At 39.6% G+C, this 17,490-nt stretch overlaps 2 protein-coding genes across 6 annotated transcripts; both read left to right on the top strand.

The window, feature by feature from the left end:
* The first annotated feature begins 10,051 nt into the window (after positions 1–10,051).
* LOC106332260 (cell division control protein 6 homolog) lies at positions 10,052–13,835 on the top strand. Its single transcript, XM_013770736.1, has 16 exons — positions 10,052–10,439; positions 10,569–10,662; positions 10,726–10,946; positions 11,016–11,090; positions 11,166–11,275; positions 11,366–11,472; positions 11,577–11,636; positions 11,741–11,814; positions 12,132–12,182; positions 12,281–12,330; positions 12,476–12,557; positions 12,667–12,756; positions 13,033–13,095; positions 13,206–13,301; positions 13,436–13,525; positions 13,653–13,835. The coding sequence occupies exons 1-16, from the start codon at positions 10,134–10,136 to the stop codon at positions 13,683–13,685; spliced, it is 1,602 nt and encodes a 533-aa protein (XP_013626190.1). The 5' UTR covers positions 10,052–10,133; the 3' UTR covers positions 13,686–13,835.
* Positions 13,836–14,088: 253 nt separating this feature from the next.
* On the top strand, positions 14,089–17,021 carry LOC106328027 (anthranilate synthase alpha subunit 2, chloroplastic). Of its 5 annotated transcripts, none has more exons than XM_013766382.1 (11): positions 14,147–14,393; positions 14,459–14,658; positions 14,744–14,933; positions 15,016–15,167; positions 15,261–15,376; positions 15,456–15,702; positions 15,790–15,846; positions 15,915–16,067; positions 16,151–16,231; positions 16,309–16,395; positions 16,466–16,828. In XM_013766382.1, exons 1-11 carry the CDS (start codon positions 14,162–14,164, stop codon positions 16,826–16,828), a joined length of 1,878 nt encoding a protein of 625 aa, XP_013621836.1. In that variant the 5' UTR covers positions 14,147–14,161. The 5 variants fall into 5 exon arrangements, with proteins under 5 accessions (XP_013621835.1, XP_013621834.1, XP_013621833.1 ...); XM_013766383.1 differs by having other exon boundaries at positions 14,162–14,393; positions 14,465–14,658; positions 16,466–17,021; XM_013766381.1 differs by having other exon boundaries at positions 14,089–14,393; positions 14,465–14,658; positions 15,456–15,846; positions 16,466–17,021.
* The last annotated feature ends 469 nt before the right edge of the window (positions 17,022–17,490 follow it).

Genomic DNA, 17,490 nt, shown 5'->3' with positions numbered 1-17,490 from the left:
ACAATCTTGTAATTACTTGAAGATGATGAGGGTGAGAGAGTAAAGATGTCATTTTCGAAAAGAAAAAAAAATTGATGGTATTTTCGTAAATTATATAAACTTGTGGGGTGAATAGGGCAAAACTAATTTTCAAAAAAAAAAGGAGGTTAGTTTTGTGTTTGACTTTAAGTTGTAGGTCAATTTTGCAAAAGGCCCTACATAAAATGCGAAATAAAAATACGAAAATTTTTTAGAGAGAAACAATCAAGATAATGTACGCAAAGTTAATCCTCCAAAGATTAATTGGTTTGTAGATTTTTGATTAATTTTTAAGGTAGATAGAATGTATTTGCTTTTATGTTACTTCAAGCGACATATTAACACATCTTCATTTGCTCTTTGGAGGATTAATGAATGGAAAGTAACACAACTGGATTCAGATTAACAACTGCTATGTGAATGGAAATACCAGTACTGAATTGGTATAAAACTAATATGGTGCTGCCCAGGATCAGGTGCTGCCCAGGATCGAACAAGAGACCTTTTGCGTGTAAAGGCAAACGTGATAACTACTATACCACAGCCAGGGCCGGCTCAAACCTTTTACGGACCCTGGGGCAAAAAAAAAAGTGACCCTTAACCGATGAAATTAAAATTTTGATATTGTAACTACGAGGTAAAATAAAATCGTTTTCGTTTGAAAAGGTAAGCACAATCATAAAAATAAAACAGTCTTGCTTTTTTTATAGCTTTTTTTTTTTGAGAATAAAATCATTTGCTTCTGCAAAAACCTTAAAAATATAACATCTTTAGTTGGCTATACTTCAAAGTCAAGTTAATTTCTAAAAGTTGAGTAAAAAGAAAAGTACGTCTGGATTTAAGAATCATAAAAATTAATTGATGAAGTTAAAAGTGAAATGGATACCTTAAACAAGAAAACAAAAAAATCCTTAGACGTTTTAGAAACGAAAAAAATATTTTGCTCTACCAAAAAAATCAGTGATCTCTAAACAAAAAACATGATAGAAAAAAATATATTAAAGATCACTTACATAAACTAATCAACAATGTAAGAATCCTCGAAGAATCAACGATTTTGAGATTTTTAAAATAGTATTGTCACTGAAGACGTCTTGATGAAATATACCCATGCCTAAAAAACTCACATTAGGTAACTACTTTTAATGTTGATTATAATATTTTAATATTAATTATAATTTGGTAAAAAAATTTAAAAATTAAAATAAATAAGATATTGTTTCCATAAAGTTATATTTATAAATTTTTTATTTATTAATTTTGTTTTTCTAAAAAAATATATGTATTGTTTACAAAAAATTGAATTGCACTTCTACATAAAAAAAAAGAAAAAATTATGGGCGCCCTCCAACAATGGACCCTGGGCGGGTGCACTGCTGGCCCCTGGTCATCAGCCGGCCCTGACCACAGCACCTGGCGTACAATAATCTAATTAAAGTTTATATTCAATTAAGTAAAACTGTGCTCATTACTATCTTTGGATCATTTGTCTTCCTAATTTTTTTAAACTCTAATGTATCAGTTTTGTATTTGTTTTCGTTGACTCACCGTAACGGTTTAATGGCTTTTCTAACGAAGCGGTTTGCCTTCTAATGAGATCTCAGGATGCTGCTCTGGAAAAATGGGATAATCTTTTGCAGAAACAAATCAAAAGACTCAAGTTTTTCAAAGGCAGTAGATCGAATGGTGACACAAGAAACTGCGGAAAGGCTCCTTGATACTCCTAGGCAATAGATCGGATATGACACACCAAACTAGAGCCCTTAGTCTCTGGATATTATACACCAGAAGTTGGATATTACACACCAACATTCAATCAACTCGACAAGCAAGAAGAAAAGAAAAAACAAAGGTTTTGAAAAAAAGAGTGGATACCTCTTAGTAGATTCCGACCAGGTTTATAAAGGGAGAGACTTGTACATGCACAAGTTATCGAAAATGCAAGAGAAGTAAAGACATAGGCTCCTCTCGAATATACAACAAAGACCAAAGACTAGAGTTTTCGAAAATGAAAAAAACATAACACAAACTTAGAAATAAAAAACAACATAAGATAGATAATGATATTCTTGGACCAAGATCAACAACCAAGTGATGCGAATTAACTTGTGGTCTTGTTAAAAACTTTCATTTGGAAAAACCAGTGGGACAAAACCAAAGATTAGGAAAAGAGCACACACAAGCTACTTTTTTTTTATAGATATTTACGATTTTATTGGTAATCCAGAAACCGGCATTACAGTGTCAATTACAACCTCGAATCAACCAAAATTTTCTAAATCAAACCTCACAAGACTAGCTTCGCTCGCTCACTAAACCGACGCCATCCGCTAGAACGTTTGGGAATCCTTAGAATATCAGTCTCCGTTCTCAACCGTTAATAGGAGCCACGAGAATGTGAGGTTTACCACGTTTCCGCGGATGCCGGTTTTCCCGTGCTATTACCGGAGTAGCTGGTTTCGATGATCTCTTCAAGCTCGTAATTTAGACTGTCCATGAAGCTCTTGACGCTAACAGTAAAAGAGGATATATAGCAAACCTAGAGGGAAGCATCGGAGCCTCTGAAACCGCCGGGACTAGAAAAGCTAAGAACCGCCAAGGACCTGAGACAGACCTTACGACTCAACGCCTTCGGACAAGACGGGCTGCAGTGAAGGTGAATCCAGAAACAAATGCTTCAGTTCCTGCAAAAGATGAAAGAGGTAAACTTGCCAAGGGGACCTATCAGTCGCCTAAGCACTGGGATAGCTCATCTCAACCCAGGTCTCCTCGCCAAAACGAGCTCTGAATGACTCAATCAGGAGAACACATGACGCCCCGGTCCACATTAGAGAACCTAATGCGATCATCCAAGCTCTGCGCAGCTTCACCCCGCTGGAGACACGGAGAAGAAACTGAAACAGAGAAACTGAAGGATACATCCCGCGCGAGATGTCAAACACTTGCCCAAAACATGTGCGAAAACCAACAAAAGTGAGCACTCTTGAGCGACAGAGAGGACCAAGCCATAGATGACAAAGCTTCTCAAACCACTCCAGAATTGCAGACGCCAAACCCCACGGAACCAACCACCACACGACAGTCGGAATCATGGGTACGAACCGACGGAACAACCGCCGCCACTCTTGAGCCAAAGCAAATCCCACCACCGTCACAAGACCCCAAGCGACAGTGATAAAGAAACCTTTAGACACCACCCATCGTCGAGGATACAACCTCGAGATACAGATCCAAAACAAAACAGAGGAAAGAGTGGTCCTCTAGCCTCCACGCACCTTCACCGCCGAAGCACTCCGAGAGATCTACAAGACAAAACGTAGACCATCGGAGCCAACACCCTAAAAACCGACTCCGTCTACCTCCAATTCGCACCGCCTCGCTGAAGCTCCAGGAAGACGATGCTCAATCACGGATTTGGGTTTCTCTGGACAAAACCAAGAAGTAACCGTGACGGAGCCTCTCCCACAACCCCACGCATCTCGACGGCAAGAGGGAAGAAGGACAAAACGGAGCAAAGACAAAATAGGAGATGGAGAAGAGACCGCCTCCGGTGACCACGCGCGGCACCGGCGGCCACCGGAGCAAAGAACGCCGCTGCTAAAAGAGGTTACTTTTTAGAAAGAGGTTAGAGGTTTTCACACACACACAAGCTACTTGCTTAGTTGTTGATCAGCTTGAACTTGGAATGTCTTGGTGGTTTTCCGAATAAATATGATAATGATCATGTGTTTTGTGAAATTATAAAACACAGAATTATGAATATTTGATGAAGGAAGATGGTTTCCCAAAAAAACCAATGCCGAAGCATTGGAAAAGAGAAAAAAATATTTATTATACTGGATTTCGAGGAAGGGGATCGCCGGAGCCGTTCAAGATGGTATGAAAGAACCAAATATTGAAGACCTCAAGAGAAAATGTAGGAAACGGTGTGTCGGTTTTCATTTTGTTTATGTCCGAATCTTGAATGTTTTGCGTTTAGTTGATGATACATTAACCTATGAATATCCCATGTCACATGTCTTTCTTTAGCAAAAACAGAAATAACAAAACCATGTTTTCAGATGTTTTGAGTGTGGATGAAGCGATATCATTGATGGCATATATTCATATATTATAAGATGATTACTATATCGTTCATAAAAGAACGTTTGATTAAAATATATGTGGATTATTGTTTGGTATCGTCGCAAAAACATAAGTTTATATGTAGACGTCTTGCCCATATATTATAATTAAGATGATTAATATATCGTTCGTAAAAGAACGTTTCGTAACGTCCCGATTTTTGGCCCAAAAATTCTATAAGAGAATGAAGTTTTTCTACAGCCCACTAGGGTAAAATACCTAGGGTTCCTAGGTTGATAGTAAAGTTTAGAACTGTGATTACTTGAAAATGATGATAGAACGTTCTAGAATGCATTTGGCTTGATTGTAGTGGCTAGCCAGCCCTGGTTCCCGCATAGAGTAGTGTAGAGTGTCATGCACGCAAGCTGGTCTAGAGTCACTTCACTGAGTAACCCGTTGCTCATTCCCTCTCTTTCCATTTCCCTGTGCGCAGGACTTTAAGTAGAAATATATGGATACGGGTGTGACAGTATTTCAAAGAAGGTTATGCGTCCGTCGACTCTTAGGACCAGTACCGGGAGACGTAGGGTTGTCTAAACGAGTAGACACGTGTCCATAACGCCCTTTCGATAAATCCGGTCGGACGCCGGGGAATCGGGCCGTTACAAATGGTATCAGAGCGGGGGTTAAGATCCCTTAGTACTATCCTAAGGGATCAGCACTTCCAACGTTTTTAAAAAGCTTGTTTTCATTAAAAGAAAAGAGTTTATGAAAGTTTTGATTCTTCTAAAAGTTGTGAAACGATTTCAAAACCACCCACTATATTTATACTTCTCTTATGGTTCTTATCGGATGTCTACTCGAAGGATGTCTTCGACAGTCAGTGATGACCAGAGTGACAGTTACGGGTATCGTGGACCTGCATGGTGGAACTCGATCTACACTCTGACTCAGCGCACCATAAGGGGAGAGGTGGTACCCCGTCGGTGACACCCATTGACGAAGTTTCATCGCCAGACACATGAGTTTGAGTGGATGGAGGAAACACCAGAGATGGAAACCCAACTTATGTAACTACTGAGAGTGTGAAGGTTGTGGCAGATATCATGGGTTTAGAGGAATATTAGAGGTGCAATAAGACAAGTTGAAGTCATATGTCAATGAAGGTATTTCCCGAGGAAGGACATATATCTAATGGAGGGCCAGTTCCAGGGTATCCGTCAGGGAGACATGAATGTAAGGGAATACAACAAGGATGTAATCTCATGAGGAGATTTGTCGGGCACTGTCTAAGGGGCGAGAACTGATTCACCGCTTCATGAAGGAAATGAGGACCGAACTTAAGAATAGTTGTAACGTGCAAGATTACTGGGATCATGAGCTGATCTAGAAGGCTGCAGAGCTATAGTTTGGGTTGTAAGAAGATCATAGGCTAACCAAGCATCACATACTCAAAGCCCAATGAAAACCGGCGATGACACAAGGCGGTTTTGCTGCGACAAGAGTGGAGTGCGAGAAGAACCACACTAGGATATAGGGGATGGAAGCGCACTACCAGTACAACCAGCAGGGCTATTATAGGAGGTTCGTTCATCAAGGAAGACATGGTCAGACCGAGGGACTCCGGGGGCGAGGATATGTTCGGTGTTGAGTACCTAAACACCAGGCCGGGGCTGCTGGAATTAACTAGTAGGATCTGCGGTTGAAATGTTATCCTAACTACCGGTCCCGGCAAGGAGGTCAGAGAAAAGATTGAGGGTTTTCGTCATGGGTGACCATGAGGGAGCAAAAATAATTTTTGGATCTGTTGAGATCAGAGGAGTGGCAGCGTACACTCTCTTTGACACTGGTGCGACACCCGTTGGTAGAATTTTAAGGGCAACTTCAATCGGGGCTACCTGGGTTGGGACCGAGGGAGTATAGAGAATGATGACCATGGGAGTGTATGTGGTAGTGTTAATATCTCTCGTCGGTGTGAACCTGCATGGAGACCTGATGGGTTGGACTTTGGAATGATATGAAGTGACAGAATTTTGGAATGCGTATTTAGAGGTGTACTAGTGTTCGGGGATGTTGCAATGTGATAGCATCGGGGCTTAACGAGAATCTATATGGAAGTTAGAGATTAATGACTATGAGGAGATCCAGGAAAACATACCGGAGACCAAGCACGTGGAGTTAATGTATTGTATTGGCATGTACTCATAACCCTCGATAGGAGAGGAGACTAGTCCTTAATGGAATAAGGATTAGGATATGGATATAAGCTATCTTGGTGTTGAAAGCTGAAGAGTTTGGTGGAAAGGGGAATGATTGTATTTGGAAGTGGAAGCTCTAAGTATTGGATACCATTCCTGTAATAGTCGAGTATGCAGACGCTTTTGAGCATTTTTAAAGACCCACTGAACTGAGATAGTGCATACACCATAGAGCGGAAATACAAAACATCGTCTAGTCAAAGGAATCATATCGGTTAGCACCATATAGTTCGTTGAGTTTTTGGAACCTACAGCAAGTAGCTTTGGAGTTCACTAAGAGCGATTTGACATTACAGTATTGTCGGATTCTGATATCAAAGAAAAATATTCGGAAGACAACATTACGAGCTGGTAATGGACATTATCAGTTGTAGAAGTGTGTCTCTGGATCAACTGATGCACTACATGTTCATGTGAAGTGGATGTACGATGCTTCAAGAGTATTAAGATAAGCACGCGGTAGTGATGATCGAAGACACAATATTCTATTCCACAAGAGGAGTGTGATGGTACTTGGGAGTAGCTTGTTAAGTTTCGTGAGATGAAGTGTTCGCTAAGTTAATCAACGGAGATGTGGTTGGGTACCACGCAACGGTAAAGGAAGAGATCATGGGACAAGTTTATTGGTTGCAATGGTCATTATAGTGGGCAGCAAACAGATTTATCAGAATTCAAAGAGGAACTGCCATGGGTAAGGATAAATATGGTTTTTAATGGAGTTTCGCAGTTGAGACTTGTTAGATGAGAACAGTGGGATGTGAGTCCGTATATGATTGATGCAAGAGTTGTATGTGTCAAAATAGAAATGGAATATGATAACAATAGATTTTTGTTGTTGGGGCGCCAAAGACATGGCAATCAACCTATGTGGTGTACATGTGTGTTGAGCTTAGAGAGGAAGTTGGTTAATGGATCTGATATTAGTTGAATCCATGCAAGACATTAACTACGACTTGAGCAAATGGATATACCCTATGAGAATTGTATGAGCAACCATGTTGGACTCCATATGTTGGACCAAAGTGGGGGAGATCAGAATCTAGAGCCTGAGATGATCCAGGAAACCGCTTAGCAGATATAATTGTTGATGATGAGCTTCTTTATGAAAGGATAGAAGAGGTGCATGACCATCAGAGAATTACACCGACAAGAGTGGTTGTATTATGAAAATGCATATGAGATGAAAAGAATCTGGGGATGAAAACGCTTTTGGAGAATCGATTTGGGATTTAAGAGGACGTTGGATCTCCGTGAGGAATGGGGAACTGGGTCTGTTGCATGTACCATTAGATTTCAAATGACGAGTTGTTTAGCCATTTGGGTTCGGGATGTTTAGAGTTGGAGTATCGTCACACGGAATTCGGGGACGAATTCCATTAAGTGGGGGAGAATTGTAACATCCCGATTTCTGGCCCAAAAATTCTATAAGAGAATGGGCTTCTCTACAACCCATTAGGGTAAAAGACCTAGGGTTCCTTCTCTTTTCTTATAAATAGGCAGCCCCCTCTATCTTTTCTCATATTCTGAGATCTAAAACGGAGCTCTGCAGAGATTTAGAGAGACTAAAAAACCCTAGCAGTCAAGCTTCTCTTATCTTCTCTCTCTCTCTGTCAGATCTCTTTCTCCATATTTGCCGCGAGTCGCATTGGGAGCAAGCCGAGCCGCCGGTGGTCGTGTGTGGTGGTTGTCTGAGTAGTGGTGGTAGCCGTGTGGTGTGGTGGTGACCAGATCTCATCTCCCTAGCCTCTTGTTTCCAGATCCAGATCTAGACTAAGGTGAGGTGATTCGAACCCATCTTGCTCCCATGTACTGTATACTCCTTTATGTTGGAGTTAGGTCTGATTAGACCCTGTTTGAGAGTTAGGTTGGTAGATCATGATGAATGTTGGGATGCTAGATGAATGGATCATGCAGCATAAGAACTCTCATCTTGTTTAAAGGACTTAATGAACTGCCTTGTGTTGATGTGGATGATTGTCTATGATGAGTGCTTGTGTGATTGGTTGTCGTGATCCCTATGAGGATCCTTGAATGAGATCTAGGTTGCTAGAAAGAAGTGAATGCTTAAGATGATAAACACGTCATTGGTAACTAATGTGAATGCATGATGTACATGAATGAGATGTCCTTTGTTATCAGCTGTATGATTGAGAAGGTGATGTGTATTGTGTGAGACACCGATAACGGGTGACGTCTAGTGAACGAGTATGAGTATGAGTCTAAGTGTAAATGAATGAGAATGAGAATGAGAAAGTGAATGAGAATGAGAATGTGAACGTGTCAATAAAATGCGTGATGTCTTGTTTGGACCACCGAGAACGGGTGGGCGTCTAGAGTCTGGGATGTGTGAACCTGCGGGACAGTAGCCTAACACGAGGTACCCGCAGGAGCCCACGGGACAATAGCCTAACATGAGGTACCCTTGGGAGTGACCCGTGGGACAGTAGCCTAACATGAGGTACCCACGGGAAGTGATGAGTTAAGCCTACTGCGAGATGTGGGATAGAAAATGTGCAAGGCGCCTTAAGATCGAGTCAATGCCGAGTCGTGGCATAATTATGGCTATTACAACCGGGGTGGTGGACAGTGCCAGGATGGGCCAACGTGCTGCAACTCGGATAGCCATGTAGGAAGCTGGAGGGGGACGTATGCTCAAAAGAAGCGCCCTTCCAGGGCAGGCCGGAACGCGTAGGGACATCCGTAAACGGCTATAGGTCCATACGTCTAGGATGAATGGAGTCGAGTCGGTTGTGTATGTCGAGTCGGTCGAGTCTATTGAATTATGTGTAGCAATGACTGAGATCATTGTTTGGGTTGATCGCTAGGTTGATCGCTAGGTTGATCGCTAGGTTGATAGTAAAGTTTAGAACTGTGATTACTTGAAAATGATGATATAACGTTCTAGAATGCATTTGGTTTGATTGTAGTGGCTAGTCAGCCATGGTTCCCGCATAGAGTAGTGTAAATTGTCATGTGGGCAGGCTGGTCTAGAGTCACTTCACTGAGTAACCCGTTGCTCATTCCCTCTCTTTCCATTTCCCTGTGCGCAAGACTGTAAGTAGAAGTATATGGATACGGGTGTGACAGTATTTCACAGAAGGTTATGCGTCTGTCGACTTTTGGGACTAGTAACGAAACATGTAGGGTTGTCTAAATGAGTAGACACGTGTCCATAACGCCCTTTCGATAAGCCCGGTCGGACGCCGGAGAATCTGGCCGTTACACGTTTGATCAAGATATGTGGATTATTGTTTTGTATCATCGCAAAAACATGTTTATATGTTGATGTTTGCCGGTTGGAAATACAAGCATGGCGGTGACCACTAAAATAAATTAAAAACATTGCTTCTTCGTGGATTGAAAAGTACATAAGAAGCGTGATGAAGAGTCCAACTTTGATCAAACCGAATTGAACTGATCGAGCCTTTTTCGTGTCCCCTCGACGATCCTGGCCTTAGCACCGGAAAATGCTAGAATTTTATCAAGCCCGTCCTTAAAAATATGATATTGAAAAAAGAATCGATGGTAATTTGGTATTTTACGTAATGACATAAAGGAAATAGTGTAGTTTAATAGATGGGCCCTTAATGGACTCAATTATTCCAAACGTTATATAGCCCAATAAAATTGCCGCGAAGGCGATGGTTCAAAAACGGCAACCGAATAAAATCGAGCGGCGAAACTGTCTGCATGTACCGTTTTCCCGCTACTCCCATTTTCCCTCTTTGTTTTTTTTTTTCCCTTTTTCATTATTATTTTCTGCCATTTCCTCTTAATAAACCAGCATCGTCCATGAGATTTGTTCTCCACTTCGATTCGATCTCAATCTCAATCTCAATCTCGATCTCGCTCCTTTTTTATTCTACGATGCCTACCATCGCCGGTCCCAGTTCGTCTCCTCACAAGCACATCGTCGCCGCCAGATCGGAGAATACCGGAGTTCCTGAAGTCAACACACCTCGGAAACGCAAGCTGAGATCAGATTCCGCCGCCGAGGTTGCATCGACGGCGATCGTAACTGAGAGTTCGTTTGCTACGCCGATGAAATGGAAATCTCCTCGACGGTGTGCTGTTTCAAGCCCCAAAACACTTAAGAAGGTAATCCAGTGAGCTCATAGTTCATATCCCTTAGATCTGCGTCTAGAGATTAGGATTTGATTAATTGTGAAAAAGATCGATTCAATTGCTTCTGCTTGTTTGCATCATCAGACCGATTGATTTTTGCAGGAAGATTCTAAAGGCAAGCTGGACAGTCCAGTGATGTCAGCCGTGAAGGATCGATTTGATTGTTTAGATGTTAAATCAAAGTGGAATCCTAGAGGTATACATGATCTCCTTCTGATTCTCAAGTATCAGTTTGTTGATGTACAATTTTAATGCACAGAGGATGATCAGATGAAAGCTGTGAAGGAGGCATTGCATGTGTCTAAGGCACCATCCACTGTTGTTTGCCGCGAGGATGAGCAAAGACGTGTTTTAGAGTTTGTTAAAGGTTGTATGGAGCAGAAGAAGGCTGGGAGTTTGTATATATGTGGCTGTCCTGGTACTGGGAAGTCATTGTCGATGGAGAAAATAAGACAACAGGCTGAAGACTGGGCACAACAGGTAATCAGTCTTGTGTTGTGTGTGTCTTCAGGACTTGGTGATATTCATTTCATTCATGGGTTCTTTCAGGAAGGCTTGCCTTGTCTGGAGACTGTGTCTGTTAATTGCACATCGCTGACAAAAACAACAGATATCTTCTCCAAGGTAAGACCATACCTGGTTTTTGAAGTTGTTGATCTCATTTCGATATAGTTGTTTATTGGGTTATTTTGGTTTCAGATACTTGGTGAGAGTGAGACCGGGAAGAAAGTTAATGGCCCCTCTTCACCTCTACAACAACTTCAGGTTTTGTTTTCTCAAAAGCAGCAATCATCCAGCACAAAGATGATGTAGGTTCCTTGTTTGGTTTCACTGTGATTTGATGACCTGCTAAGATTTTAAATTAGTAATGCTGTTTCTCATTCAAATTTTATATGCAGGCTGATAATTGCTGATGAGATGGATTACTTGATAACAAGAGATCGAGGTGTCCTTCATGAACTTTTTATGCTCACAACTTTGCCATTTTCAAGATGTATACTTATAGGTACCGTTCTTTGCGATCATAGTTATAGTTTAAAGTTCATTTTATGTGCCAGTTTCCTCTGCTCATACCAAATTATAAGTTTATATATCGTTTTTGTTCTCCAGGTGTAGCAAATGCAATAGACCTTGCAGATCGTTTCCTTCCAAAATTGAAGTCTCTTAATTGTAAGTATTTGTCCATCATTGTTTACAGTTGGAACATTCTTTAGCTTTGATAAAGAGCAACAACTGAGGTTAGTCCTTGAACTTATTTTTTTCTATTAATCCAGGCAAACCTTTGGTTGTCACTTTCCGTGCCTATTCTATGGAGCAGATCCTAAGGATACTACAAGAGAGGCTTGTGGTAAGTCTGCCTTTAATTTTTAGTATATGATGCCTTCTACAGAGAGAGACGCCTGATTAAGTGACTAGTAATTCTAGTGAAAATATTATGCAAGGAATTAGGATAAATCTATGGCCAACAGCCAATGTCAGGTTTCTGCTTCAAAACAGTTGGTATTCAAAAAACTATCAGGAAAAATATGAATAGCAGATTCAGAAACTTGTAAATAAGAAAATTTTGACCAATTTAAAACGTAAGAACTAGGATAAATGGTTAATATCTAAACTCGTACTAAATACCATTTTTCGTAAATTCTTATTTTTCAACTCTTATTACAGGAACTTCCATATGTTGCATTTCAATCAAAAGCCTTGGAGCTTTGTGCAAGAGTAAGAATACATATGCCAATTTTCTCTCCCAGTCTAGTCAACCTCCCTTTTCCTTATAACATTGTATATTGATGTTCAATATTTTTGTGTTGTGTCAGAAAGTATCAGCTGCATCAGGAGACATGAGAAAGGCTCTATCTGTCTGCAGGTGAATACTCTATTGAAAGTTTTGTCGTTGAAGTTGCATAAGATGAATGAGATAGAACTATCCTTTATATATTTTAATTTACTCTTCATATCAGCACACTGAAGTTGACAATCCCTGTTTTTTTTCATATTGAAATGATATACAGGAGTGCCTTAGAAATCTTAGAAACAGAAGTTAAAGGATCAACAGAACAAGAACCACAAAGTCCAGTTACAGAGGATCAAGTGGTTAGTATTTTCACTATCTACTTAACTCAGTTCACAACTGACAATGTAAGTAAGGATTCAAAGAACCTGTGGTCATAAATCATAATTGTTATCATCAATAACTATACAGGTCAAGATGGATCATATGGTAGCTGCATTGTCCAAGACATTTAAATCTCCAGTAGTTGACACCATTCAGTCTCTCCCTCAACACCAGCAAGTAAGTTATAGATCGACACTTGGTATCTTAAGTAAAACGATAGGAAAGGATAATACTTGCAACATCTTTGTGCAAATCTTTAGTTTTGTTTTACAGTGTGATCTATCAGAAGTATAGTTAATATATGTTGAACAGATATACTAATAATAAGTTTTCGGGAACAAACACTAAGTCACAAATAAACTTAAGACCCATGCTGATGCTTATTTGGTTATGACTAAGTGACCTATTAGCTAGTGGACTGAATTCATATTTGCTTCAACTGAAAACTTGCAGATCATAGTCTGTTCTGCTGCAAAAGCATTTAGAGGAAGCAAAAAGGACAGAAGCATTGCAGAGGTAATGATATTTTATTGAATGAAGAATACATAAACACATATAACTAAAATCTTAAACGACAATTGTACATAACGTTTTCTATCCCTGTTTTTGACAACACTTGGATGCAGTTAAATAAGTTATACACGGAAATATGTAAATCTTCAATGATCACTCCAGCTGGAATAACAGAGTTCACTAATATGTGTACAGTGCTAAACGACCAGGTACATAACTTCGATCTATGTAGAATCTTTTTCAAGTTTATAGTTAGAATGACTCTCATGTTGTGTGTTTGGTTTTTTATATAATCAAAAGATAAAACAGAACCTTGAAAGAGTCTTATATTAAATTGGAACAGGGGATATTAAAACTGAGCAATGCTCGGGACGATAAGCTAAAGAGAGTGAGCCTAAGAGTAGACGAAGCAGACATCACATTTGCTCTTAAGGTATACACATACATACAACCCTTCTGACTTCTGTCTTGTTTCAAAATAGTTACATTACATTACATACTTTTTTCCACTAATTGCTGTTTTCTAACTCCTTAATTTTTTTGTTTTAATTGCACAACAGGAAATTCGATTCTTCCGCAACTGTCTTCTGTGATAAAGTGGTTTCTTCAATTCTTCTATAGCATACAAAAGAAGACTAAAAACTCAATACGAACTCACAGAAATTGTTATGTAAAAGGAACACGAACAAAATGTACTTTCTATTTATTTAATTACATTTTACTAATAAGAGCCACATTTACAATTTTATCATGTATTGGATTCGTGTGACAAAAAAAAATCATGTATTGATTCTACTTGTTATACATCACTGCGAAACACACAAATTAATTTTTGTTTCGGCTAAAGACAAAACAGTTTGAATTTTTCAAAATGAACTCAAATCATCAATCAAATAAATTAAATCCCCTAGTTTCTGCTCATTATGACGTCATTTATTGTAATTTTCTTAGAAAGCTTAGGGAAAACTGGTTTATTAAATTTAGTTGCGTCTGATACGAAATCACTCGTCAGTCTCTTTAAAGATTAAACTCTTTGGAGAATATAATTGAATAAAAGCCATCACTGGAGATGTCTGCCGTTTCAATCTCCTCCGTCAAATCTAACCTTTCGGCCGTTAAGGCCATAGCCGTTACACATCATCGACCGCCACCTTCCTTCCGGTGCCCGTCGTCGCTCGCTTCCCTCTCAACTACTACTTCTCTTCACTGCAATGATGTATCATCTATCTCCAGATCAAAACTCCTCCCACCCTCGCGTCTTCATCCTATCAAATCCTCTCCTTCACCAACCCCATCTCTAGGTACACACTATTAAAACTCTCCCCGGCCCCACCAAAATATTCTCATCGAGTTTTAACTTCTCCAGCAGCAGATTCATCAGTGAACCAGCTGACAAAGTTCAAGGAAGCAGCGGAGAAAGGAAACTTAGTTCCTCTATACCGATGCGTGTTCTCGGATCATCTCACACCTATACTTGCGTACAGATGTTTGGTTAAAGAAGACGATAGAGACGCTCCCAGCTTCTTGTTTGAGTCAGTGGAGCCTGGTCTTCAAGCTTCCAACATCGTTAGCCTTTTCTTTTTTTTTTGAGTTCTTTTTTTTCTTTTGAATTTCATGAATTGAAGATTATGAGATATCATCTCTCTCTTAGGGGAGGTATAGTGTAGTTGGAGCTCAACCCACGATTGAGATTGTAGCCAAGGGGAATGTTGTCACTGTCATGGACCATGGAGCTGTTCGTAGGACGGTGGAGGAAGTGGATGATCCAATGATGGTTCCTCAGAAGATCATGGAGGAATGGGAACCTCAACGGATTGATGAGTTGCCTGAAGCTTTCTGCGGTAAGAGGAAGGAATCTATTAAAGCTATGATTTTGTTATTCGTAGTTAGGATTATTTATCTGATGAAGGGTTTTCTCCTTAGGTGGTTGGGTTGGATACTTCTCGTATGACACTGTGCGTTTTGTTGAGAAGAAGAAGCTTCCTTTTTCTAATGCTCCTGAGGATGATAGGAGTCTTCCTGATGTTCATTTGGGTCTTTATGATGATGTAATCGTCTTTGATCATATTGAGAAGGTACACTCTTGTTCCATCTATGCTGCGTTATTATGGATATAAGAGTTTATCTAGCTAGACACGTAGTTGATTCATTGTGATACTATCCCACAGAAAGCGTATGTGATCCATTGGGTGCGGATAGATAAGGATCGTTCTGTTGAAGATAATTATACTGATGGAATGTACCAGTTGGAATCTCTAGTCTCTAGAATCCAAGACCAGAAACCGTGAGTGGATCATTCTAATACCAGTCTTATGGATTATAGTTTTCTCTTTTCTAACTGTAGATGTTTCTTTTGACTGCAGCCCCAAGATGCCTACTGGTTTCATAAAACTACGCACTGAGCAGTTCGGTCCTAAGTTGGAGAAATCTACTATGACGAGTGAGGCATACAAGGAGGCAGTGTTGGAAGCCAAAGAACACATCTTGGCTGGGGACATCTTTCAGATAGTTCTTAGTCAGAGGTTTGAAAGGCGGACATTTGCGGACCCTTTTGAGATATATAGAGCTCTTAGAATTGTTAATCCAAGCCCTTACATGGCTTATTTACAGGTATACATACACATACACCTTTGGTCCTTGTTTCCTTCCATATTTCTGAAGATTGATATCACTAATCTGTGGATTTTAACTTTACAGGCTAGGGGATGCATATTAGTTGCTTCAAGTCCAGAAATATTGTTACGCTCGAAAAATGTAAGTGTTTCCTCAGTACCTTCTTTGTTTACAAGTAAAATGAATGGCTCAATGTGTGTCCGCTACAGAGGAAGATTACCAATCGCCCCCTTGCTGGAACTGTAAGACGAGGAAAGACACCCAAAGAAGATCTAATGCTGGAGAAAGAGCTCTTGAGCGATGAGAAACAGTGCGCAGAGCATATCATGCTTGTTGATTTGGGAAGGAACGATGTCGGCAAGGTTAATAACCTTTTCTTTCCGTAAACCAAATAGCAGTTTTTGAGATGTAATCTATAACTTGTTGGAGTTGCTTGTGAACTCAGGTCTCAAAGCCTGGTTCTGTGGAGGTTGAGAAGCTCATGAATATAGAACGGTATTCACATGTAATGCACATAAGCTCCACGGTATGTCCCTATTGCAATTCGAAAAAAAAACTATGGTTTCTGCTTTGTCTCTCAACAACATATCTCCTTTGTTGCAGGTAAAAGGCGAATTACTCGATGATCTAACAAGCTGGGACGCTCTTAGAGCTGCACTTCCCGTTGGAACAGTCAGTGGAGCCCCAAAGGTAAAACCATAAACACATTTTTACACATTCACCATACCATACTAAAAAAAAAGAAACTCACTTGATACAGGTAAAAGCAATGGAGCTAATTGATAAACTAGAAGTAACGAGACGCGGTCCTTACAGTGGAGGCTTTGGAGGCATTTCGTTTAATGGAGACATGGACATTGCCTTGGCTCTCAGAACAATGGTCTTCCCAACAAATACACGATACGACACATTGTACTCTTACAAGCATTCTCAGAGACGTCGAGAGTGGATTGCCCATATTCAGGCTGGGGCTGGAGTGGTGGCAGACAGTAACCCTGAGGCTGAACAGAGGGAGTGTGAGAACAAAGCAGCTGCTTTAGCAAGAGCCATTGATCTTGCTGAGTCTTCTTTTCTTGAGACACCTGTGGTTACTAGGCCCCGCATCAACAACGTTTTAGAATAAGCATGGATTTTGCTTTTGCCAGTATTATCACACTCGAGCTGTTTGATTCGTGAGATTTTTCATTTTTGTGTTAGAATTTTTGGACTAGTGTCCTCAGTCTGTTCTGTCGGGCAAATAGTTTTATACTCTATTTCTACGGGGATAAAAACAAAAAAACTCGGTATCCTCCTAATACATTTTATATACTTTCATTAAATCAAAATGAAACTATTAGTTAAGAAAATAACATTTTATTCGTATCTAATTTCTATTAACTACTAATGGGTTATGTAAACTTTTAGTCGTCTTTAGAAAATTAATGAATAAAATGTTAAGAGATGCGTATTTATTTTGAAAATTGTATTTGATGAATGAAATTGGTAAGAATCAACAAAAAATCAAAATTTTGAATAACAATAGATTTTGAATTAAAATTTAAAAATTACCAAACCAATACAGCAAAATTTTATAATATTACAATATATCAATCAGTAACATAAGTTTGTTAAGAATTTTAAAATAGATAAACCAATAACAATAGTTTTCAACTCTTGAAAATCGTTAAACAAGTTACAATAAATTTTTAAAAAATGTTTAAAATTTATAAACCAATAACGTGAGTTCTTTTAAGAATAGTAGTAAATTTAAAATTTAAATAAATTTAAAGACCTTTTATGTTCTCG

The sequence above is a fragment of the Brassica oleracea genome, chromosome C3, assembly GCF_000695525.1.
Source record: "Brassica oleracea var. oleracea cultivar TO1000 chromosome C3, BOL, whole genome shotgun sequence".
Taxonomy (NCBI): domain Eukaryota; kingdom Viridiplantae; phylum Streptophyta; class Magnoliopsida; order Brassicales; family Brassicaceae; genus Brassica; species Brassica oleracea.
This window is presented reverse-complemented; position numbering and strand designations above follow the sequence as displayed.